Below are 25,342 nucleotides of genomic sequence, written 5' to 3'. Positions count from 1 at the left end.
AACATCCATATCATCTCTAATTTCTCGGTATGCCGAGGTTACTTCTTCACTCTTTTGCCTCTTATAAGAAGATTCTGATGATGAAGATGACATGTCTTGGTACCTTTTGTTCTCTCCTGTTTTCTCAATATTATCATCTATTTCGACCCCGAACTCACGATCCATGTCCGGGTCCGAAATAGCCTTAGAAGCAAAATGTCGAGACCCTTTCTCATCTTCGAGCCAAATAGCAAACCCTCCTTTGTCGGCCCACCTGTGCAACCTTTTAAGCCTTTTCCTTTCCACCCACTCGAAATCTGTTTCACTATACCTTACAGAATCTCCATCAAGAGAATGAGGTAAGTGCCCAACTGCTTCTCTAATTCTTTTTTTACAATTAGCACTATCATCATAATTAAACAAGTCAGTAAAATTAAATGAACTGAAATGCGATACCGCAGAGTTTGGCGGATCATATTCCGTCAAGGGGAGATTCGGCATCCCTGCCAAGTCCTCATGAGAAAGCCTAAAAAAAGGAGGCGAGTTCGCCCTAGCAGTTTGGTGACTTATTTGTATTTCTGCACGCCTTGCACCTCGAATACCGAGGGTTAGAATGGTACTTGCTTCAATGATTTGAGCATACTCCTCATCAGTGAGGTTTTCCTCCCCCGTTCTCATTGGTGGCAGCGTTGATGGACTGAAAATTTCATTTGGGTCGGTAAAATTTGCTGACGAATTACCACTTCGAGCCTGCCTTACCCCGATCCCTTCCAAAGTACCCTGGTTTCCCTCAAAAGCAGCCGGAGAGCGAGCCCAGTCCGATATTCCTAAGGCATGGAATATTGTACCAGGCCCCCTTACTTGGCGGTTACCATTATGTGCGGAAGAGGACTCCCGGATTTCGAAGGTAGAGCCCGCAAAAAATGGCCTTGCTGCCGGAGAGATCACATTCGAAGCAGGTTGATTATCAGACCTCGTCAACTCAGGCCTATCATGGCCCAAAACATAGTGTATTTGTGGTGCCTCTCCTTGATTTTCAAGGCCCGAGTGCATATTGGTGTTTCGACTTGAAATATCCAGATTAGGGTTAGCTTGCCTAGGTTGAGTGAACTCCGCATATGGATCCTCACCCAAGCCCAATCGCCTACCAGGAGAAAGATGCAGATCGAACTGACGAGCCACCCCTTCACCATCTGTTACCTCAAAGTCGTCATTTGGTAATTCTTCTTCTCCAGTATGATAATTTTCACTATCATCATTACTTGGGGGGGATAAAGGTTGCTCATATGGATGACCCTCATCTATATCCCAATCATCTCTAGGCACCCTTCGATACATTGCATTGTTTTCTTGCATTTCATGTACTCGCAAATCCACTCCTGTATTGCGAAATCTGTACCTATCCGGCAATCCATGAACATAATTAGAATAAAAAGGGTATTCAGCAGGACCATACAATACCCGTATGCCATCGGCTTCCACTTCATCAAGCCTGCGTCGCAATCTTCTTCTTGCAGTCCTAGGATGAAGATGACACCGAGAAGTGGCATGCCCTGCACACCCGCACGTCTTGCAAAATCTTAATATACCTTCGTATCTCAGGTAGACCCAAATCACCCTATCTCCTTCGATTAAGATAAAACATCTCGGAATGAGGGGGATCGAAAGATCCACTAAAACGCAGGCTCTAAGCTCTGCATTAATCGGCAAAAGAGCCTCTGTCTGATCGATTACTTCAATATAGCCAAAATGCCTCAATATTTGTCTCGCCCATCCCATAGTGACATAAGCAAGAGGAAGCCCATGTACTCTCACCCATAGCCTTGTGAGCGTAAAGATCATTTATTGGTGAACAAAGTCCCTTTGGTACCTCCTAAAATTTATAATTCTTCCATCAATAACTGTTGTGTTGGTTTGATTCAAGCTAGCAAGATCAAGCTCACTTCGACATTCAAACAAGAAGTAGCTTCCCGATCTATGCACTCGAATTTCCCCATTCCAAATCCACCTTGAATTGACTATGTGTTGTACGAATTCCTCAGGAGGAGGGTGAGGTCCTATGAAGACCCCTATAACACACGAATTGAAATTGATAATGCAATCATCCAGATCAAAATCTGGTTGGGGAGGTATAAGGGGTCCCCCCCATGGATCTAGATTATCACGCTCATTATGAGCATTTGTGGTATTTCTGTTGTTATTCATTAAAAGAAGAAGAAGGCAGTAAGGACAGAGGAGATTTCAAAAGTGATTATAGAGCAGAGAAGAAGACAAAGAGAAAGAATGTTAAGAGAATTTGTGATGGGAATAAATCTGAAAATGCCTTCACTTTTATAGCAGGACTAGAGTGCTTGAAAAATGTAGCAGAGCAAGCATGGGAAACAAGATCTATCCCAATTTAATATCCTACCCCTTAGCCGCCTCTAGCTAGAAACTGCACCAATGAATGCCAAGAACACTATCAGTTGTTCATGTATTGGCTGCATGTACTAAAGGCTGCGCTCAGAAAACTAAGAGAAGAGGATGCTAATTAAAGGTATGACCCTCTTCTGGAAGCCGAGGAGAATATCCTAAACCAAGACAAAACTTTTGTTGGGAGTTAAAACCTGGCTTGGGAATCCAAAAAACACAAAGAAGACAAAGTTGAAGATCTTTTCTTATCAAAAAAAAAAGAAACGGATATAATCCCCGACAAAATCAAGAAGAAAATATTCAAACAGATATCTTAGAGGGAAGATTGAAAAATAAAATTAAGCAGGAACACTACTTAGCTAAAGAACTCTAGCTGGGCTAGGAAGAACTCACTTTTAGTGAGAGATGCTCTCAATTTAGAGAGAGAAAATAGGTGTTCACATCCGACTTAGCTAAAAGTAAAATGTTAGATAATAAAATCGGATCTCGCACAAATAATCAGTTCAATATAGATAATCACATGTTTAAAGATTATGCTGATTTAATAAATTAAGCGTAATCAATTGGATAAATCAATATGGAGTATTTCATGAAATTCATAGGTAGTCATGAAAATAAGATTGATTCATGCTAACTTGAACACAAAATCATCTACATACACTAGTTATCAATGGATTAAAAAATTAAAAAATAAAATAAAATTAACTGGTGGACTATTTCATTTAAGTTAATTATTTAACACTTATCAAGGCTTGCCTATACTCCAGTTCCTACTCGTAGGACTTTTCACATGGAACAACAAATTATAATTAAGGTCTCAAACTCATCCAGGTCAATACACCCAATTATATTTCAAGCCCACTCTAAATATAATTGCAAAATTCCAACATTCTGTTTAGATATAATGTGATTCCGAATTTCCAAAAGGTATAACACCTATGATTAATTTAATTCAAGTAGGATAATAACAATATGATAAAATCAATAAAAGTAAGGTGAAAAAGATATAGGGATACCTGAATGAATGTATGATAAGGATTACAATTTGATTGAGGGGAGGTGTATATTTAGGAATACTCGTGCAGTTACTATTTAACTCCTTTGTTCGTCTCCTCAGTAATTATGGTTGATTTGGTTAGAGCTGATGCTGATAACGTGTTGTGAAATAAGGAGAAACATGAGAGATTAGAGAGAATTAATCTGTTTGTCTATTCTATAGAGTAGGGATATACATATATTAATATATATACAGATACAATGCTAGGGTTTTGTTTTGAGAATAATAAACCCTAGATCTAGAATGTTCCGGAGAGTACTTGAGTATAGACATCCACATATATTTCATAACAAATTATGTATTGTTAAAAAAAATACATATATAATACATTTAGGCTTTTAAAAATAAATCAAAATTTGACCATTCATAATTTGACACATCAGTAGAATAATCCTATCTAGGTTGGTAGTAGAGTAGAGGATTTACAATAATGCATCACTAATCTTGAAATCCAGGGAGCTTGGAATTAGTGTAGTTACATATATAGCCCTCTTGGACGTGGATTTTTCGCAGGAAAGGCCGTAGTCGAGAGTTTACATTCAGAAAGCTTTTTGGTATGTAAATCCAAGGCTTTTAAAATTATACAAAATATATTATACAATATATTAACTTTATCTTCGAAGATATAAGATATGAGGATTGAGGAACCTAACTACTCATATAAGATATAACCTAATTGGGTGTATGTTAAACTTTCTTTGCGGTGCAAATGAACTTGACAAAATAACTGATAGGTAATCCGTCTTTCTATCCAAAACTATACATTTTAAGTTATTATACAAAATTTTATGTCTTTGGGAAGAATAATTTCTATTACTATAAAGTACTTCATTAAGGATTTCTATGCTGACAAATTTTTATACTCATGCTGTAGTACTGACTATTGATATAAGGATTTCTATGCTGTCAGATTTTTATACTGATGCTGTAGACCTTTAGTACTGACTAATAATGATATATGTTGAACATAGAATGCAAACCCGAGGTTCATTTGTGAGAATCTAGAAAAGAATGAATTACTGTATAACCGCCTTGCTACTTTATCAACAAGGCATTCATGTTGCCCTGCACAGCTAGCTTTAGCTTGGTTATTTCATCAGGGAGATGACATAGTGCCAATCCCAGGTACATTGGCTTACTCTGTTGTAGTATAACATAAATTAGAGACAGGTGTTTAACGAGTTCATCAGATACCAACTTTGCATAACCACAAACATGACAAAAGTCGCTCTATAATTCTATAAGACGTGTAGAGAAATCCGCTCATGAAACCTTTAATTATTTGCAAAAATTTTATGGACATGGTAAATGAAACGGTGAATTTATACATTGATTTCTTTCAGGAACTACCAAACTCAGAAGCAAAGCTAAGTACAGATGATCTGAAAAGAATTTCAGAAGCAATTCCAGTTAATGAGGTCAGTCGAGAATGAGATCCGGAGGTCCTGGCAAAGTTGACTTACAAGTTTGCTGATACCCCTATTCTATGATGCAACTCAATAGCTGAATTTGGACTATAAATTAGCTTTGCTATGTATTTTCTTTGTACACAAATGTTGAGCTTTGTAATTTGACTGCACCATCCTCTGGTTATAAAAGGTACAGGATTGGCAAAGAAAAATTTTAGGGTCAAGCAGTGTATGCAATATGCATCCATTTTTGTACTTTTCAGCTACTATGAAATGGCGGCATATTTTTTTATTTTAGCATATTGAACTGCCCAACATTCAATTGTAAAACAAGGCCTTGATATAGAATGATAAAATACAGCTCCCGAACACTTATTGAACCAAAAATTAGTTACGCTTATAAGGGAGTTGAATCAATATATTTGAGAGCATTTATTCTTTAAGAAATATTACATAGCATCATTCACATATGCCATACTATAGGAAGGCCCTTTACATTACTCCAACATATGGACAGAAAGAATAAGAAGAATTACACATTCTCTGCTAATAGATCTATATTTACATTCGTATAATATCACTTCAAAATGTAAACCCCTAGTCTTCATCCGCTAAGGGTCAAACTCAACTTCCTGCGCACTCAACTCTCCACCATGATTTTTATGATCTCCTTCACCCCTATAAGCAGTCTGCACCAAGAAAATTGTGTTAAATATCTCACATGACAGGTGAAATTGAAAGAATTTTATATTTTCTTCTTTTTTTCAGAAAGTTTACCTCTCTAGACAAATCAACTAAAAACAAGTTTATTTTGCTGGGACTGAAAGCAAATCCACTGCAGGACATATTGCCAAGTTAGTATGATAATACATAGCAAATACTTGACAGCAAAAATTAATGTTTGAGTACCTGGATCACCTTTTCTGTAAGTTTTCACAAAAGAAAATGAAAAACTCAGACTTGCAGTTAACATGCTAAGATTTTAAGATGACACAAACACTAGAATTATGTACATGATGCTAAATTAATAGTTGTACTCAATCAAATAATTTGTGTTTACTTTTCGTTCTTTAATTTTCAATCTAAGGAATTCTTATAGACAATTTTTTATTATCTTTAGGTTTTTTATTAAAAGGCCTGCTCAACTATTTAACAAAATCACCTACATATGGAGCTGTTAGATCTTGCTATCCATAATAAGTATTTTAAATTCAGAATCACTAATTTCAGTCGATTCAGATATTAAGATATAGAATACTTGTCCAAAAGGCTCTCTTGTTTCTTTTAGTTGGCCCAATTCCACTTTATGCATAGATTACAATGCGCACATCTAAGCATAAACATGCAAAAACAAATTATAAAAAAAATAAAATAAATAACTTAATGGAGAAATTGACGCTACCAGTCCTAACTTAGACATTCTTCTTTAAAGGGCCTTAATATGAACTCATGGCATTCCCAACTTTAGGGGGTCCTTAAACCAGTCTTTATCTTATTATGGCTGGGTAAACCAGTTGAAAATTGCTATGTGTTGAATTTTAGTGGTCCATTACTAAATAATACTTCTTTTAAGGTGAAAAAAACACGGCCATATGGGAGGGGGTAGGTGTTTAGGGTGGTGAAGAATGATTTTTATTTTTTATTTTACCTTATGAAGCCTAACGAAAATAAAACACGAGGCACTATTAACAGGTCAAACAGGTTAAAATTTTGTTAAGGATTGTATCCCCCCTAAAGTTAGGACTGCCAGCATTGCCATACTTGGAACTGCTTACGTAAAATTTTCCTAAAATAAGTTTATATTATGAAACTACACATTGAGAAAAATCAAACATCCTATGTACAAACTTTTTAAAAAATCAAAGGTACAATAGAACATTGTACATCCGTCATTAAGTTACCCTAAAATGAGCAAAAGTTACCCCATAAAATGAGCAAAAGTTACCCCTAAAATGAATAAAAGTTACCCTAATATGCATTAAAGTAACCCAATACAAATAAAAATTATCTACGCTTTATTAGTAAAGAATCACATTTTAAATGACTAAAAATCAATTATTAGTGATTGAACGTAATTAAATTACCTTTATAAAACTTTTCTTGTTGTCTATTGATATAAAAATCGTATTATGTTTACAGTTACCCAAAAAAGGGCAAAAAGTTACCCTAAAATTAGCTAAAAATTACCCTTATACTGCTCGATGTACACTGATTTTAGTGTAAACCAGGTGCATACAAAAGTTTTTCAATTCCATAAGCATGTTTTTCCTTAAATATATTTGTAGATGAAGTATCAGATTCTATTTGCATTGAATCTATAAAATTCCAAAAAAGGACTAACAAAAGAAACAGGAGTATATCCTAGAAAGACAGAGGATACCATTTAGCTACAGCAAGCTGCCACACATATGGAATGAAGAACTCTTCAGGGTGGCTTTCTTGTTCATAAGTGAAACGCAATTGAGTGAACATCTGGTGAAACAAAATAAATGTGAGGGTTGACAGAAAACTTGTACTCAACATGTTTTCTGAAGATAAATGAAAAAGAACACAAAAATGTTTGTAATTGGACCTTCATTCCTTCCCCATGCCAGGATTTACAATTGTTGGTTATAACCTGAAGCACCTTTTCCACAGACCACTCACCATCTAACTCTTGAGCATCCAGTCGAGTGTTGAAGAAATCTAAAACCTAGATATTGAAAAGAATATCACATTGCACCACATAGGAAACTGAACCATCACCTGAAGAGCTGAAATTAAATCTGAAGTAAGAATTTTGCGAACTCATCAAACTTACAGTAAATATATTTTCAAGCAGTTCATTGAATCTGGGATGATTCCTGAAGGGCTCAAATATCTCCTGTCTGTGCATCACCGCATAAACAACCTGAACAGATACATATAATTTGCAACTGTAAGGAGATGTAAAGTCACTATTATTGCTCATCACGGATTTAACAATCTAGTGTACTGTACCTCAGGATTCCGAGGCAGAGCATACGTCAGAATTGCATTTATTATTTCCAGAACAATTCGCAAGAAATCAGTATAAATATGCAGCTCCATGGACTGTGACAAATTTACCCTTTTAACAACATACCATACCGTACCATACGGGCACAAGCTATATTAAGTAATTACAGAGCCATGTCACAAACAAATTGAACAATTACCACATCCTCCAACATGTTGTCGCCTTCTGTGGAGTTTACTTTATTTATTTGCATCTTATCATTTTGCAGCTCTGCTAACTTGGTGTACCTGGTTGCATTTTATATGTTAACAAGTATACAAATCGCAAAAACTTATAGGTACATCCAGTGTACAGTAATTTTACAGTAGACTGGCCATTTGGGCAACCTTTTAGCAGTTTTGGGGAAACTTTTAACCTTTTTTCAGAATAACTTCTAACTTGTTATAATCTTTAGTGTACAATAAGAGGTGATTTTGAGAGAAATGTTTTATAAAGGTTAATATAGTTACCTTTATACATTAGGAATAATATTTATATGGTAAAATATTGGAGAGCATTTATCGATAATAGATAGAACTTAAGATTATTTTAGTACAACTTTACACCTGATGTACAATATTTATTATACACTCACCTAATTTAAAAGTTCATCACTACAGCCAGTTCACTAATAAAATCAAAGAAGAGATGAAATAAAGGAAGAACATATACTTTCGAGAAAGCATATGGAATAGGCTGACTAATCTTTGTGATGCATATGCATCCAAACGATGAACATGAGGAGCCATATTCGCCAAAGCTGCCAGACAGTTCGTGTGGAGATAAACATCCTGCACGGAAAAAGCCTCCAAACAAATAAAAACACAAAATAGATCAAGGTATCTACAGACATAAAAGTTCACAATAGTGTTCTCTATATTGAAAATGAAAAGTGAGAATTAACAAGACCATAGACTGGGTGCACATGTAACCTCTATATTATCAAATGAAAGCATGACAATCAGGCAAGACTTTTCTACAATAAATATGTTGCTTAAGTATTGGAGCAAAGACTTTATAACTAAAAGGCCTACAACCACAACACCCATCCCATAACATCTCCATTCTAGAAAAATGAAAAACAATCATTCCCCAGCAACCAAAGCACCAAGAATTACAAAACACGCAATCACAATAGTCAAATAACCAATGTGAGGATACAGCGTCAATCAATTACCACTCAATAAGTCGTCAGAATTTGTGGTCTACTCACCTAATATTGGTGGAAATAATTCTAGGGTACTTTGAGGATAGGGGGTAGTTTCACTATACTCTTTGATTTCTATCTCTTTGTCTTAAAATCACTGTATTTCAAAACCAATGAATTAGGAAGTCTGCCTAGTTTTATTATATATACAAATATAAACAAAACACTGCCAAAAACTTCTCTCCTTTTCTCCACCAGAGATCAGTGGGTAAACGAGGGACTTCAGACCAATTACCATCAAATGGGATAAACAATCCCAGACTTTCAACAGGCTGGATACCCAGTAAAAGCAATACAAAGTAAAATAAATTTTAATAAAAAAACTTCTGCTTGTTTTCCTTCTCACTGATTTCCTCTATATAAAGGCACTTTCTGTATTTCTTACCTCCAACAACTATAATTAAGTCACTTACTTCCTCTCCAAGCTAATCCCAACCACCTATATTACCCCTCCTCCTAGGCTGGTCTATTTCATTTTGATGTTATGGCTACCACTATGATGTAATCTTCAAATATACACGTATTTGTTTGTTCTAAATTTCAAATTCAGGCAAGGTGATCTAGACAAATGCACAAAAATGGGCTTAGGTAATGTTTAAAAAGCCGAATTTGATTTCAAATGCTTAAATTCAATTCTTCAATTTGAAATCCTACTATTAAATTCCAATTATATGGTTTGGGAAGAAGTAGGAATTCAAAATCCAAACTCCATCATGATGTTTAGTTAATGAGTGGAATTACAATAATATATTTCACATTCAAATTTTAATAATGATTAGATTATTAAAGCATTAGAAAATTAACCCTATTACTCCTTTCGTTTTCATGAAATTAAGTTTTTTATTTTTATTTTTTTAAAAAAAAAAACACCATTAGAATTCAAATGATAGCACATTAGCATTCATGACATTTAGATAACTATGAGTACTTTTTTGTTGATTCATGATACTCATAAGCTCAACAAAATTAGCCCTAAATTTCATATTAATCGCTTAACTTATTATTATATTGCTCTACTAACTCCACTACATATTATATAATAAAATTCCACTCCATTGCCCCACTCCACATTTTCTTAATGCCTAACTTAGTGTAGCAATATACAAATTGAGAAAGTATCATACATGGACACATGTTTCTAGCTAACCCTACTAATAACCCCCAAATATATATATATATATATATATATATATATATATATATATATATATATATATATATATATATATATATATATATACACTACAACGATTAGACATGTTTACCCTCTACTTTTGTCAAATCATTGCAAATATTATGAAACTGAGGTAGTGTATATATATATAAATACAAGCATTTGCCGGCAAGGGCATAAATATAGTTCATAAGATAGTGCATATACTTTTATAAACAACTATGATGAAAATGGACTGTTGATTGTACCTGTAGCCTACATAAGTTGTATTTCACAGTTCTTATAAGTATTATGACCATCAATGATCCAATAGATGTATAGTTCAGTCGTCGTTCCTTATACCAAGGCACATTTGGTAGCATCTGCTCCAAGAAATACAGAAGACGGGAGAGGGCGAAGCAAGAGGATACACATTAGTTATGAACTTGATAATGCTAAGCTATTAACTTGGAGACAGCAAACAAAGCCAAGACGGCGGATCTTACCAGCTTGTGAACACTAGCATTGAAAGTAGAATCCTGACTAAGGATAAGCAGAATAATCAACAGCATGTAGATCTGATTTGATGTCCTCTGTGGAGCATTATACAAAATTTCCAAGATAGGCATTAACTGGATAAAGACAATAGCAATGGCAAATTAGGTTAGTCTGCATGGAAGCATTTATCCCTCGCATCATACAGTATTCAGCAATTTACTACATATATAAGCTTGCTAAGTCACGGTTACAGGTCAATGGTATCACATGATCCATCAAGCAGAACATTGAAGCAACAAATGTTTAAGCCCTTAAGCACCAATAACAAAAAAAAAAAATTAAAAAAAAATAAAAATAAAAAAGTTAGGAAAAAAACAAAGGAATAACCCAAATTTACATCATACCAGAGTATCGAGATCAGTCCGCACTAACACATATTCAAGAAAATCTGCATTCCCATGCACCAAAGAATAGAGAAGCAAGATAGCAGCTTCATCAGCTAAGCACCTGTAATGGGAGCACAGCAGATTAACATTAGTCAGCAGATGATCAATAGAGTTTAAAACTTTCACACTATTTGCTACTGCTTTAAAAATGAGACACATGTTCAAATCAAACTGAGAAAGTTTTCAACAGGGATTGCAAAGGCCCAAAGTAGACAGCAGGGAAATCGTATCATCCTTTGATACACACAATATCTAGTAAAAATGTACATTGGTATTGAAGGTTTATTTTGCTGCAGATCAACTATTCCAGCTACTTGTCAGTAGAGCTGGAAATCTTCAGGCTCTGTTAAGACTTGTCATTTTACTGACAGGAAAAGTAATTTTAAGGTATTAACCATATACTAGTTGTACTGATTGCGGCACTCCTGTTCTCATTAAAGTATGGTATCCCTCCTTCCCCAAATTAATTTAAAAGTCATTATTTACTGTTTTGGGATGTTAATCGAAATTCCTTTCTCCCTCTCAAATTAAGAAATTTAAAACACAATCTCTAATATGCCCCTTCAAAGATTGATTTGCAGAAATGAATGCTTTTCATTCAGGAAAAAATATATAGAAGCAAAGAGGAACTTTCAAGACATGTATTAACTATTTCCATCATTAATAAACAAAAACCAAATAATCTACAGCTCCTCTTGCCAGCCCAAGGTTTTATATTTACAAAGAAAAAAGCTGGCTGGCTTTGACAACTTTGGAAAATAAAAAATAAAAAATTCATGTTAAGATAAGTACAATCTAGTCGGTTCTTTACAATTGTTAAGGAAGATGTGTAGTAGGCTGGGTTTGATTGGTCAACTTTGATGCTTATTTGACGGATTTACCTCGATTCGTAGTATTTGTTTGAAATATATATGGGGTGAAGTATCGATTTATATGTTCGTTGATGATGTCTTTGCTTTAGGGACAAGCAACCATTAGGCTTGGGGTAGTTTGATAAGTCCACATTATATAGATTTTATCCCTCGTCCCGTGATCATGTTTTCAGAGCTATTTTTATTACAACTATGCATTTGTAAATGTTTAATAGTTTTTGTAGAGTTGGTATTATTTTGTAGGAATTTGCAAATTTACGATGATTCTCGAGCTTATCAAGCCACTACGAACCATTGGAGTTGGATCGCATTTTATGACCGAGAAATTTGAAGCCCAAGGCCGAGCTAAATGAATTGGTTTGGTGATTAAGGTTTCGATTTGTGAAGATGTGCAAAGCTCTAAGAAAGTGCCACGGACCAAAGAAGGCTTTTGGGCCCAAAATCTAAAGAGCTCAGATCCAAAGAAGCTCCAAGACAAGCTAGATGTCACCGGGCCCGATCGAGTGTGTACTGGCAGTTCGAGAGAATGCGCGGCGTCAATGAGCAAATAAAAAGGCGCACCCAATCAGGCAGCCTTGTGCCCGATCAGGCGCACGTTTATAAAATCCCATATTATTTTAAGGGTTTAGATATACACCTTTGATTAGTATGATCAAGACACATTTTTTTTAACTTAATTTCTAGATTTTAGTTCTAAGCTTTGAGTGCTTTAATTTCTTCCATACTTTGATACTTTTAGTTCTTATTTTCAATCCAAGTTCTGATTTCATAGTTTGGTATAATCTTTCCCCTTTTAACTTTCTTTAATTCATTGTTTTTATGTGCTGATGTTTAATTTATACGCCTTGATTAGGATAGATTTAATTATGCATGAGTAATTTAATTGTTTGGGGATCCGTGAATTTATATTAAGGGATAAATTTGTTCATTTTAAATTTTAATGATTGCATATTAATTTCCTATCGATATTTTGATTATAAGCAATTAGACTTACGCAGGTTTAATTGTTATAGTGACGTAATATTTGGTTAACAATCGAAAGATATAAACTTGATATTGAAGCTAGTTTCAAAAGGTAGCATGTAATTAATAAATTGAGAGAGTCTTTTAATTCTGCTTCTATCAATGTATAAAAAAGCTCAAGGCACACTAAGGCGATAAGGGTTTTGCAGCGCCTAAGGCGCGCCAAAAAATTGGCAGAAAATTGCTTCAAAAGTGCCTCAGGTGCACCTCGTGCGCTTTTGGTGCGCCTCGAGCGCCAAAGGTGTGCCTAATTGAAAACGCCTCGCCCAGACCCAAAAAAGCTCTTACCCCCTATCGCCTTGCGCCTCAGCGCCTAGGCGCGCCTTAGGCCCGCTTTTTCAAACACTGGTTTCTATGACTAATATCAATTTGAGAGAGCATGTTACTCTGATTAATTTGCATCATATTATCATAAGCTGTTGATGGTTGTTCTTTATCCCTAATATATTGTTCATTGGTGAACCTATGTCTTAGGTTTTTTATTATTGAATTTCTCCTTATTTTAATTATTGTTATAGTATAATTTTATAATTAATTAGGAGTAAAAAACATTGTTTTCCTGGCATTCGACCCTACTTCTCTATCTGTTTTAGTTAAAGAATTGTAAGATGTAATTTTCAATAGGTAATACGAATTTAGCATGTCAATTGTGTTGGTTAGGGAAAACTGGAAAGGGGGGAAAATAAAGGAGGATGGTTTTAAGAGATTAAATGACCCTCATATGACCAAGTCAACACCAGAATGCAAGGTGTGTTATTCCAACTAAAAATTAAATTAAGGTGTGTTCTTACAAAAAAAAAATAAAAAAATAAAAAATAAAAATAAAATAAAATAATAAGGCGGTTTCTTACAGGAATAGGAAAAAAAAAATGTTTTTAAAGGAGGTTTTTGGCATATTTTCCTTAAAAATCATCATAAAGGAAGGTTTAATATTAATTATCTGATTTGAGAGGTTGGAAGGTAGAAAAAGAAAGATCACATAAAATTCAGTGCCTTTTACCAGCTATGAGAATTGACTATGCCCTCAAGGCCGTGGAAAATCTCATTAAAAACTGAGATGAGGTGGTGTTCATAAGATGCACTTAGGGAAGAGAAGGAACAAGGTAGAAGTGAAAGGGAATGCAGGTGGTTAATGGTTTTGTGAGGCTGTTAATTAAGGAAAGGGGATGGAGATTGAAATGGAGCCTAGGGAGGTTGAAGAAAGTCAGAAATACAGAGGGGAGATAGATGGAGCTGAAATGGTTAAAGAACTGAGTTGCAAAGTTAGATTACAGACTCCAAAGACATGAAAGCAATTGTTAAGGGGGAAAAGTTACTCCAGCAGAGGGGGCTGGGTAGCTATTAACCCCAATTTAAGGAAAATGTATTATACCTTTAAAAGTATATCTCCAACCCGGCCAAATAAAATGTCATACATTCCCTCATCCCATTTTTCTATCCTTATAAGTTATAACTAGCAATCTATAATATCAAAAGAATTTCAGGAATTGTTCCACACAACTTTCTGCAACATAAAAATAAATAAATAAATAAATAAATAATTAAAATAAATAAAAAGACAATGAATAGATCTGCAAAATGTGGGGGACGAGACACTCAAATTCCTAAAGTAGAGTTTGACAGGAAAAAAAAATGTGTAATGAATATATCAAGTGAAATAGATATCATTATTATGAATTATTAGTAGAAAAAAGACACTCACATTCCTAAAGTATCATAAAGAGAGGCAAAGGGTACCCTTGCAAGTGGGCCACTGTGAGCATTCCCCTCAACATCAAGCCGATCAACTGTAAAAAGATGACTATTCAAACCCCCCAAAAAAAAATGGAAGGAAGAATATAAACCGAAGCACTTACATTCAACATCCCTTGCGTTTTCTAAAGCCTTGCAAAAAGGATTTTCACAAAAATATGTCTTTTCTTTATGCAAAGCATCTGAAGCACCATTACCATCATTTTTACCAATAATGGAATCATCAGCAACAGCACTACGAAAATGTACAAGAATAAGAAGTATATGAAGACTGCTCTGTGCCAACAGACTTTTTGAAGCTTCATTGTTTGAACCAACAGTGAGATTCAGTGGAAATAACACAAAATTAGCTGCAAATGCAATGCAAAAGTGTCAGCACAGCTTAACAACAAATGATGGTACAAAAGCAGGGTAGAAGGTAAAGAATAGAGAAATTAACCTTTCAAACGCAGGATGATAGTTCAAAAGTAAAATTTTTGGAAAGCAACCTACATTATAACTATTTTACTAAATCATGAATCTTTGATGAGTATCGTATACAGAGGTTACAATGTACATACATGATTTTTGGTAAGTGGACTTAGACAACATCTAGGTCATCTACAGATGTTTCAAAATCCAAACTACAGATAGATCAGTACATAAATAAATAAATAAATAAATAAATAAAAAGGATTCTTAACCACCTCTCTATCGTCACAGTGAACTTTCAATTTGTGCAGAATAATTCAATCACAAAGTTTCACACGGAACTTCCACAAACTTAAAGCATCTTGCTTTGGTGGCACAGTTGATGACATGTTTGCTAAAAAATCTATCCAAATATATTGACTACCCTGAATTTCAATATCTTACAACTTTATCAACTTCAAACATAAAAACTCAAATTATGTAATTAAGTCAACTTCACAAATCTTAAACAAATTGAATCAAAAGGAGATCAGCACCAATAAAAACTAGCAATACAATTGGCAGCAATAAATCAATTACATTATCCTTATAGAATAATATTAGTGGACAGACAATTAAAATTCTTCCCCCAGAAGCCCAAACACTACTCTACTAAGACTAAGATAAAAAGTTGCGGCATTATAAACATGGGTACTGCCGTTGGCATCAGAGATGATGGCTTGTATATTAGGTTTATTTCATCAAATATAACATTTAATTTGTGGTAAACTGCTATTCGACGACATCAGGCTTGCAGTGGATATAACATATCCCAATCTGCAATTGATACTTAGGAGCTTTACAAAGATGAAGTGAGACTTGGCAAAAGCTGTTGAAAAATCTAATTACAGGAAGTGACATACTGATATGTCTACTTGAAGGGACAAATCATGAAGTTTCGTTCAACAAGCACGCACTACAAACAAGCAATTTAAATGAGCAATTACGTGCACTTAGTCTAATTACGTATTGTAATACATCAATAAAAACAACCAAAGCAATCTATATTGAGTTCAAATAAGAAAAAAGAAAGCAACATCATCACTGCCAATCAAAAATTTCCTAGTTATGCTCTAAGCAGGGGTTAATTAGTCATAAGAAATACAATTGTAAAAAATAAGTAAAGGAGATATATGCATCAAAGACATCTTTACCAGCAGCTGATCCAACTTTTTGTAAGACACCAGACTGACTCCCTTCAAAGGTAGAGTAAGATGCACCGCTGAAGCCACTCAGTGGTTGGGAAATATAATTTACCAGCAGCTTAGAAACCACCGATGCAACCAGAGAAGCTTCCTGAAATTTTAGATATTAAGTACATGATAAAATTGTAAGAGAGCTAGGGACTTAGACTATCACGTTAAAACTGATAAGCAATTGCTATTCCCATCACCTGAGACATAATAGCATCTAGAAATGGATGGAAATCCTTTGGTCCTGATGATGGGCCAGACAGAAGCAGAGTCGACATGGCGGCCATCATGAAGTTAAGCAGTTCACAGTGAAGCTGGTATGTGCGAGGACTAGCATTCCAAGTGAAGCAGTATCAGGACAATGATGGACTTATGGAAACAATTATTTAATGTATAAATATTAAGGAGGCATTTCATGGTAACATTTGGAGTGCCTCACAAGCAATAATTAAGATCAGACGAATGGTTAAATAGATTATATATAACTTTAGAATTGAATAATTAAGGGGTCACACATAAGTAAAAATCAACAAATGGGATATGCGACTATAAATTAATCAAATCAAAATATATAAAATTTAACTTTTGTTATCGACAAACAGAATAAAACTAATAAATGACATTTTTACATTCTAAATCAATAAAAAAAAAAAATAAAGTTTATCTTTTTCCATATAATCATCCATCCCTAATTATTTAACAGTTTAACAAACTTTTCTTTCTTTCCATAAATGGCATGGACACACTCATTTTTTTCTCTCTCTCTCACTTCACTTTGAACCCACTATCCACTAAGGCACTATCTATAAAATAATACAACAATAGCAACAAAGCCTTAGTCTCCAAATTATGAATCATCATAAGGAACTGTATGATATAAAAAGGGACCCACTATGCACAAATAACTATAAATAAATATTGTAAAAAAAATTTGAAAAAAAAAAGACCCATCATCCACATACTATTAAAAAAAATACCCCAATACCTACGCCTATATATAATCCACTACCTTTCCTACAATAAAAATAAAATTTTAATAAAATATGCCTAAAACATTGTGTTGGTCAAAGTCTTTCGACTAAAAAAGGATGGAAAGAGTATTTGACAAAGTTAAAATAAATAAACAAATAAAACTTATATAATTATAAACATAAAAAAAATCCAAGTGTGACATAAGTTAAACCCGACAAATGATGTCCGGGGATTATAAATTAATATATAAAATATAAAATTACTTCGTATTTTTTTGTACTTCCTCTATTTACTAAAATTGCAACACTTGGGGTTTGACACATAATTTAATACAAGATAGAGGGGAAAAATTTTAAAGTAAACAGTACTTCCATTATTCCACAAATATTGCAACAATTACCATTTTAGGAAGTTCCACATATATTGCAACATTTCTCTATTTGCACATGTTTTCTCTCATTCACTCTCTTCATCACATGGGTCCCTATCTTTATTCCTCTCTATCTCTCTCCTCCTATAAAAATCTATGTCCACACCCATGTTGTAATATTTTGGAAAAGAAAAAAGTACTTCCTCTGTTTCTTTATACTTGCAACACACTTTTTCACGATATTTAAGAAAAGTGGGGCTCATAAGATTTATTACACTTAAAATGAGGGTGAGAGCCGGTTAGGAGTATAATTTACTAAATTTAGTGGGTCATGTCCTTAAAATAAGGAAAATAGTTCAACTTTTAACAAAAAAAAAAACTTTCAAATTATAGTGTGTTGCAAGTATTGTGACATTTCCATTTTAGGAAAGTGTTGCAAGTATAAAGAAACGGAGGAAGTATATATTAAGGAAGATAGAGAGGAAAGAAGAGAGAGAGTGGGCCAAGTATGTATAAAGTAGGTGTAATGTGTAAAATGTTGTAACAGTTAGTTAAAAAAATATTGCAATAATTTTGAAACATTCCAAATCAATAAGTGTTGCAATTATTTTATAACAGGAAGTATAAGAAATTAACTCCAAATATTGTAGGGGATTTCATTAGTTTAATATTTTACGGTATGAAAATTAAAAATTATAATTACTCCGTATATTTTTTGCCATGGAAGGAAGATTTAGGTTTTTTTCCTTAAAGTAGTCAAAGGTATTGTTTGATAGTTCCTTAAAAAAAATGTTCTGAGTTTTGTTTTGGTTTACCTCTACAATATTTACAACTTTGTAAATCTTTTCATGACAAAAGTTAGATCATAGAACAATCTACTGCAAAAGGACACTGATTCTCATTAATTTTCATGAAATTTTGAAGAAACAATCTAAGAATGGAAAGGGAAAAACATATTATACATTATATATTTGGTTTTATTTGTTTTGAGTTAGAGCATTAGGATAACCACATACAACGCTAGTGAATAATAATTTTATTTAATTGACATATAAGCAACTACCTAAAAATAACAAATGAGATCATAGAATTAAATTAAAAGAAATTTTATTTGTGCCACATAAGCAAATGATTGTCTTTTGCTTTAAGAAGATTCATATCCAGATAAATTATTATTTAAAAGAATCTACCTTGATTTGTAAGAAAAGAAAAGAAGAGGAAAGAAGAAAAACTAAATAGATGAAGAGACCACAGGAGACAAGTATATAAAATTGTAGATAATAAAAAACTGGCATGGGCTTAAATTTTGTCCTAATAAAAAAGAAATTTTGATTTCAACTTCCATACCTAGCCTCAACGGTGCCAATAAAGCTAAGTACACTGCAGATGATGATATTTTCAACACTTTGATCTGCAGATCAGGAAGAAAAATTAGTAATCCTACAATTCTCTATTTTTATTGGGGAGTGGGGTGATGTCAACACAAATCAGATTTAAAAAGTAGCATCAGCATTCATTGCAAAACGTCAAGGAAATAAAACTTAAACATAATTCCTTCACCATATATGGGACATCATAATGTTCAAGTGGCCCACAGATGGCTCCAGAGTAAGCAAGCAACTAAAACAATAATAAACTAGAACAGAGAAGAGGGTGAATAAAGAAAGTTCCCCAATGCCAGCCTAAGGAATTGAAAATAGATCTTCATAGTCCAAATAGAAAAGATAAATGAGATGTAATTCAAACAAATTACAGCATGTAAAGCCCAGAATATTCTCAGTAGCAGTGTTGGCACTGATTCCAAACTTTCAAGCATTAGAACTGGGACGTAATATTATATAAACTAACTTCAAAAATTGTAACAGCTTTCCTAAAGAGCTATTGAAATGGTACAGAAGCTACTGAGTCCATCTAGATCACTGAAAAGGGAAAGTTCCCTTGAGGCACAAAGGAACAAATCAAAATATTCAAAAAATGCCTCTAACTGTTTCAGGATAAAAAGGCCGGCCTCAGGCACCATTTATAGTCCTTTCTTTTGCAATTTTTCTATCAAATTAAGGTTATAAGGAGAGCCAAAATCATAAATTCACTAACATAAGATATAATAACACAAAGCTACTGGGGAAATAACAGTCACTCTGATAAGTTATTTCAAAAGTTACAGGCATCAATTGTGTACAAGTCTACATTTAAAATTTGCTAAAAGAACATTTTTTTTTTTTTACTTGAGGTTGCTTCCACAGAACCTATGTGTGCGCCTTTGTTTCTTACCTTACACATTACGTATTTATGCTAGAACTTGATCAAATAGACAGATATCAAGCCAGGTAGTTGCAGCTAAATCACATGACAAATAACACAGATGTTTTCACACAACACATTCAATGCACAAAAGGTACCAATCACTAAACATCTTGTACCCAAACCCAGCACACTATATAATTACCTTTAGGCAAACCACTTGGTACCTCGTGATCAACCAGGGAAAGGTGTAATTCCTCAAAGTTTCCAGTCTTGCTATTTTCTATTGTATGTGTCAGAAAAACTGAAGATAAGTAGGCAGCATTCAGAGCCTTCGTAAAGGTAATGGATGGAGCACCAGGGCATGAAATACAATCTTGCAAACAATATGATAAGTGGATCAAGAGTTTCGCAAGATGCCTTGTGTAATAGTTGTTCTGCGCTGCATGAGCAGGGAGGTCAAAAAACAAAGACTGAGCCAGTAAGCAATCATTTTAATTCATACCACGTACTCAGTGTGAATACATAAGGGTGGGGTAGTCAGGATACTGAAAACATACAGCTAACAGTATCTAAAACAGTGAAAAGTGTACAGAAAAATAAAAAATTAAAAAAAGGTACTACGGATATACTGATCTCGACTACTATTTGACTTTTGAGATCCTCAATAATTATAGCTGCTGAAACCAACTTTCACATCTACCAGTTTAGAAACTTAACAGTTATTAAAAAAAAAAAAAAAGAAAAAAAAAACCCCAACAAGAATAGTCTCACTTGAAGCCATCCTTTTTTTCTGAAATAAAAATCAATCTCCCTTCCATCTACTCCTTGAAACCTTGAAAACATCCTAAGAAGACCCAAGTACTCCCTTATTCCCCTATAAACATCATAATAGACCTTTTGTGATCTCCAAGATCAATCTCTTGGCAAACACATATCAAATAAACTAAATTTTATTGCAAATAAGTAATTCAGAGTTTCCGGATTCCTCAAAAGTCAAGACTTACATTGATCATCCAAGTCATACTTTCATATTTAGGAAAAAGAAAGAAAGACCTCCTCAAATTTAAAATCAGTACTTTGAAAACCACCTACAAAACAGGGTCTTGGTAAAAAATTGTGTGCCTTCTGCCAGGCCCATAGAAGCAATAACCTAGCAACCCCAACAACAGCAATTATATAAGGCCACATAAGTGTGAGCTTCAGACAAAGTATCTATGAAAACAATGGTAGGGGTTCAAGAATTGATTATGACTGGCAGTAATAATTTCTCATTATATGAGAATCCCCAATAATGTATATCTTTTGGAGTTTGGAGAAACTTTTCTCCATGTTTCAAACACCAATCAGTGAACTAGCAAGATATCCTATACATGAGTTGGATCATGGATATGGGCTTGGGTTCTCATACAAATAGTGATGGATTTACCATCAGATTGATAATAATTGATGTGGTGATGTAATTATTTATAGGGACTCCAGAAATTGCCATCCAGTTTTGATGTAGATGTTTTGTTTTTTTATTTCAAAACATTAATTTTTTTAATGGAAATAAAATTCTCACAGAGAGTAACTGATCCAGTCAATGATGTCTGTGCAACTTCTAGAATTGTATACAACCTTTAAAGCCAGAAGGAAGTTGCCACAAATTTGTGACTGGATCCATGAGTTTCCATGCACATAAATTATGTGCAAATTAGTGTTCTTGTACATCAAAGTACCAATGCAATGAGCGGAAGCCAGCAAATAAGATGATTTGTCCTTATTGCCACTCTAATTGTTTCAATAACTGGAAAAGTTTAAAAAATGAATCGTGAAATGCTAATATCTTAACTTGTGCCAATTTCAACAAGCTTACTCTTGCAGTATAGTTGATTAGTTGGTAACCTTAAGTATACTACTATACTTGGGGCATACTTATCACAAAAAAAGTTAAGGATTTCACTGAAAGGAATCATTGTTTCTTCCTTTAAAGCTTTAAGCATGGGTATAATGGGAGGAACTTAAGCTAATGGCGAAGATAGTAGAGAAACCCTTACTTTAGATTGGTTGTGTGGTCACACTTGAATACAAAACTTTTATAAAATTTCAACCTATAAGAAAATTTGTTTAGTCTTCTAAATCTTTGTTCATGTTTGGTGGTTTTCAAGGCCTTCAGAGATTAGACTGGACAACTGGGAATCTGTATTATGGTAGTGAATAGTGATTCTAGGGGGAAAAAAAAAATTAAATTAGATAGGTGGCGATTTTGTCAAGATTTAGATAGTGACCTCATATCCATTCTTATATACATAAAATCACCCTTGATTCTCCAATTTTCGGCTTCTAATCTGCTCTTTTTTTTACCTCTATATCACTGCAGTCACTTAGCCACTCATGAATGCATAACTATGAAAAATGAAAAGCATCTGAAGATCATAGGATTCCAAAAACGAGCAAGAAACAAAGCTCTTGACTACATTGAAGCACACACCACTACAAATCCTGAAACATATATACAAGTACATAATCAAAGATAATCCAATATGGAACCAGGAAGAAACCTACAGAAGTACACAACCTAAACATAGGACAGAGGTGTCAAGTATCATAAAAAATGCCTTCATCAGCTGATCAAAAATTAAACCTAACCATTACTCATATGTATGTTACATGGACTCGGGTACCCATGTCCGACACGAATATGTGTCCAAGCGTCCGACTAGGCTATTTTGTGAAAAAAAAAATCCATGGTTTTGAGCCAAAAGTGATGTGTCCAAGTGTCATACCCATGTCTGAGTGTCAAGAGTCCGACATAGGTATTTGAGGTGAAATGAAGATTTCATGTAACATAATCATAACATTTTGCAAGGCAGGGAAAGGAATTAAAATACTACTAATAAAAGTGTGTGATTTCCCTTTTTCAGGCTCGGAAACAAATTGACATAAGAAATGTTGCTACTTTTTGACTGGTTAGATAAAAGAAATATTCCAATCCGTTATTAGCGGATAACAAATTGTCTTCAACTGTTACCCTACAATCTTTGGCGGTGAAAAATTTACTTCAGTCACATATTATGCTGTCACTTATTTCATGTCTATATACTTTCAACGCTTATGTTTGCATGTGGTTTAAGAAAAAAAAAAGTGGGTAGTAAATGGAACGCGATATTATATTGTGCAAGTGGGGTAAATGGGGGTATATTTAATTGTTTGTTGGAAAGACAAACAAAAACCAAAAAAAAATTTGATTACAAGTAGGATTAGTAGGAAAGAGAATCAATAAACTAATAGTGGGCTCATGCGAAAATAGAAAGTATTGCAAGTATTCTGAAATGCTTTCGAGTACGGAAACATAAAAGCCCCCTAGCTCACTTTTCTTCATTGTTTTGGTTTATCATGATTTAGATTTCTTTCTCCTCTGCAAATGGCAACCATAACACCATCACTCCTTAACGTGATTTTGATTTATGGATAATATTCCTCTTTGTATTTATCAATGTTATGTTCAAACAGCTGCTTTTTGATTCCATAAACATAGATCTAAAATTTCCATTTGCATTAACTTAGCAGCATTACAGTAATTATTGTAATAGAATATACTACCTCTATTTCTCTTTGTTCTACTCACTTTTCATTGAGGTCCTATCTTTGTGTTTACATCTCTTTCATCTTTCTCTCCTACTTTACGTACCTTTTTCTTACACATAACCACCTTTTTCTCCATCCCACATACTTAACCAGCATATTTTTAAACTGCTTACCTATTTCAAAATATTCATAATATACATATCCACAATATCTACTAGTAGCTTAATATAAGACGGATGAAATTATCAATGACATTTGCAGCAGTATTTGGTTTTTATAAGAAAATGTATATATTTCATACAATCTCAAATGTAATGGTTATCAGTACTGTTTCCAATTCTAATGTGTTTCCATTACAATCCATTCCATTTCCAACATCTAAAACAAATAGAAACACCCCTTAAATCAATACTTCTAACCTATGTTACTCAACATTTGTGTATTCTTGACATACACAATAACCACTCCAAACTGGCTATTTCGTGGAAATTTTCCATGATTTCTGCCCAAATTGATGTGCCCAAGAGTCCACACCCATGTCAAAACGTTGATGATCCGATACGAGTATTTGAGGTAAATTGAATAGCCCAAGTTTCAAAGTTACTAGCTATACACAATCTCCCAAACCCAACATCAATCAAATTCAACTCTAAAACCCTGCTAATTAAAAAAAACCCACAAAATATTCCCCAAATTAAATTCAATATCAAACATATAATCAAATAACAAAGCAATCTACAACAATGTGATAACAAATCAAGTTAAAATGCATATCAAAACAACCTCAAAATCAAATTTAATCAAATGCACAAAAAATTAACTAACCCAAAGAGTCGCATGCTTGACGAACACGATCAGGAGGCCAATGGAATTGAAGGGGTAATTCAAGCAATTTGTGCCAAAATTCAGAGGTAAGAGGAAATGATTTCTCACCGACAAAGGTAGCGATGACATACTCAACCGTATCCTGCGGTACAACACTAGCGTTACGCGGCGTAGATGGTACGGAACCCATTTGAATTGGATCACAATTAACGAGTCAAATTGGTTAGAATCAATCAATGCAACTCGGTGAATCAATCAAATTGGTAAGGCAGGAGGAATTGAATTACATTGCAAGGAAGAGAATGGTGTAAGAGATTGAGGTGTGGAAATTGAGGGGAGATTAGAAGGAGAAGAATGCGAAAGAAAGAATGAGAGAGTGAATGACAAGGAAGAAAAGTTGAGGAACAAAAGTTGAAACAGATCAAGAACAGATTTCATCATATTTTGTAGCACATAGGTTTTCGGTTACTTTTTTTCTATTTTTTGATTATTTTTTTTTTTATCCTTAGAAAATAAGGTGAATGTCAAATCACCAATTATTGGTTTGATTTTACAATGGAGTTATATACACAACAAGGTACTAAACTTTGGCAAATGTATCAATTAAGGTACTGAACTTTCATTTGTATCAAATAGAGTACTATAACCTTGACTGTAGGTAAACTTTCCGTTTGCCACTGATTGTAACCGGTTAAATACAATTTCCTTATAAAAAATAATTTTTTATTTCTGAAAATAATAAAAAAAAATTAAAAAAAAAAACCTCACACCTGGACATGAACCCAGCTCGTTCAACTTTCTCTTTCTGTCCTTTAATGATGGACAAGCCATTCCTAATACCATACTTCATAATCTCACAACCACCCACAATGATCTAAAATTGAAAACATTAGATTC

The 25,342-nt window shown here is 33.9% G+C and overlaps 1 protein-coding gene across 2 annotated transcripts; it reads right to left on the bottom strand.

The window, feature by feature from the left end:
- Nucleotides 1-5,174: 5,174 nt before the first annotated feature.
- Nucleotides 5,175-24,790, bottom strand: LOC145632070 (uncharacterized). 2 transcript variants are annotated; one of them, XM_081684341.1, is made up of 18 exons: nucleotides 24,446-24,790; nucleotides 20,256-20,492; nucleotides 19,157-19,220; nucleotides 16,668-16,797; nucleotides 16,429-16,570; nucleotides 14,929-15,174; nucleotides 14,775-14,859; nucleotides 11,136-11,238; nucleotides 10,740-10,865; nucleotides 10,503-10,616; nucleotides 8,546-8,664; nucleotides 8,034-8,121; nucleotides 7,837-7,929; nucleotides 7,658-7,747; nucleotides 7,430-7,549; nucleotides 7,238-7,329; nucleotides 5,635-5,692; nucleotides 5,175-5,546 (listed from the first exon to the last, which is right to left on the bottom strand). In XM_081684341.1, the coding sequence occupies exons 1-18, from the start codon at nucleotides 24,633-24,635 to the stop codon at nucleotides 5,469-5,471; spliced, it is 2,175 nt and encodes a 724-aa protein (XP_081540467.1). In that variant the 5' UTR covers nucleotides 24,636-24,790; the 3' UTR covers nucleotides 5,175-5,468. The 2 variants fall into 2 exon arrangements, with proteins under 2 accessions (XP_081540467.1, XP_081540468.1); XM_081684342.1 differs by lacking the exon at nucleotides 20,256-20,492.
- Nucleotides 24,791-25,342: the final 552 nt, after the last annotated feature.

The sequence above is a fragment of the Chenopodium album genome, chromosome 5 (assembly GCF_948465745.1).
Source record: "Chenopodium album chromosome 5, dcCheAlbu1.1, whole genome shotgun sequence".
Lineage (NCBI taxonomy): Eukaryota > Viridiplantae > Streptophyta > Magnoliopsida > Caryophyllales > Amaranthaceae > Chenopodium > Chenopodium album.
The sequence above is the reverse complement of the archived record's forward strand: the minus strand, read 5'-3'. Positions and strand labels throughout refer to the sequence as shown.

Excerpts from the sequence above, each read along its gene's own strand:
- LOC145632070 (XM_081684341.1), bottom strand. The coding sequence starts at position 24,635 with ATGGGTTCCGTACCATCTACGCCGCGTAACGCTAGTGTTGTACCGCAG. Across the intron at positions 16,571-16,667 it reads TAGATGCTATTATGTCTCAG|GAAGCTTCTCTGGTTGCATC; the intron begins GTGATGGGAATA and ends CTAAAATTTCAG. Across the intron at positions 10,866-11,135 it reads GGACTGATCTCGATACTCTG|TTAATGCCTATCTTGGAAAT; the intron begins GTATGATGTAAA and ends GTCTTTATCCAG.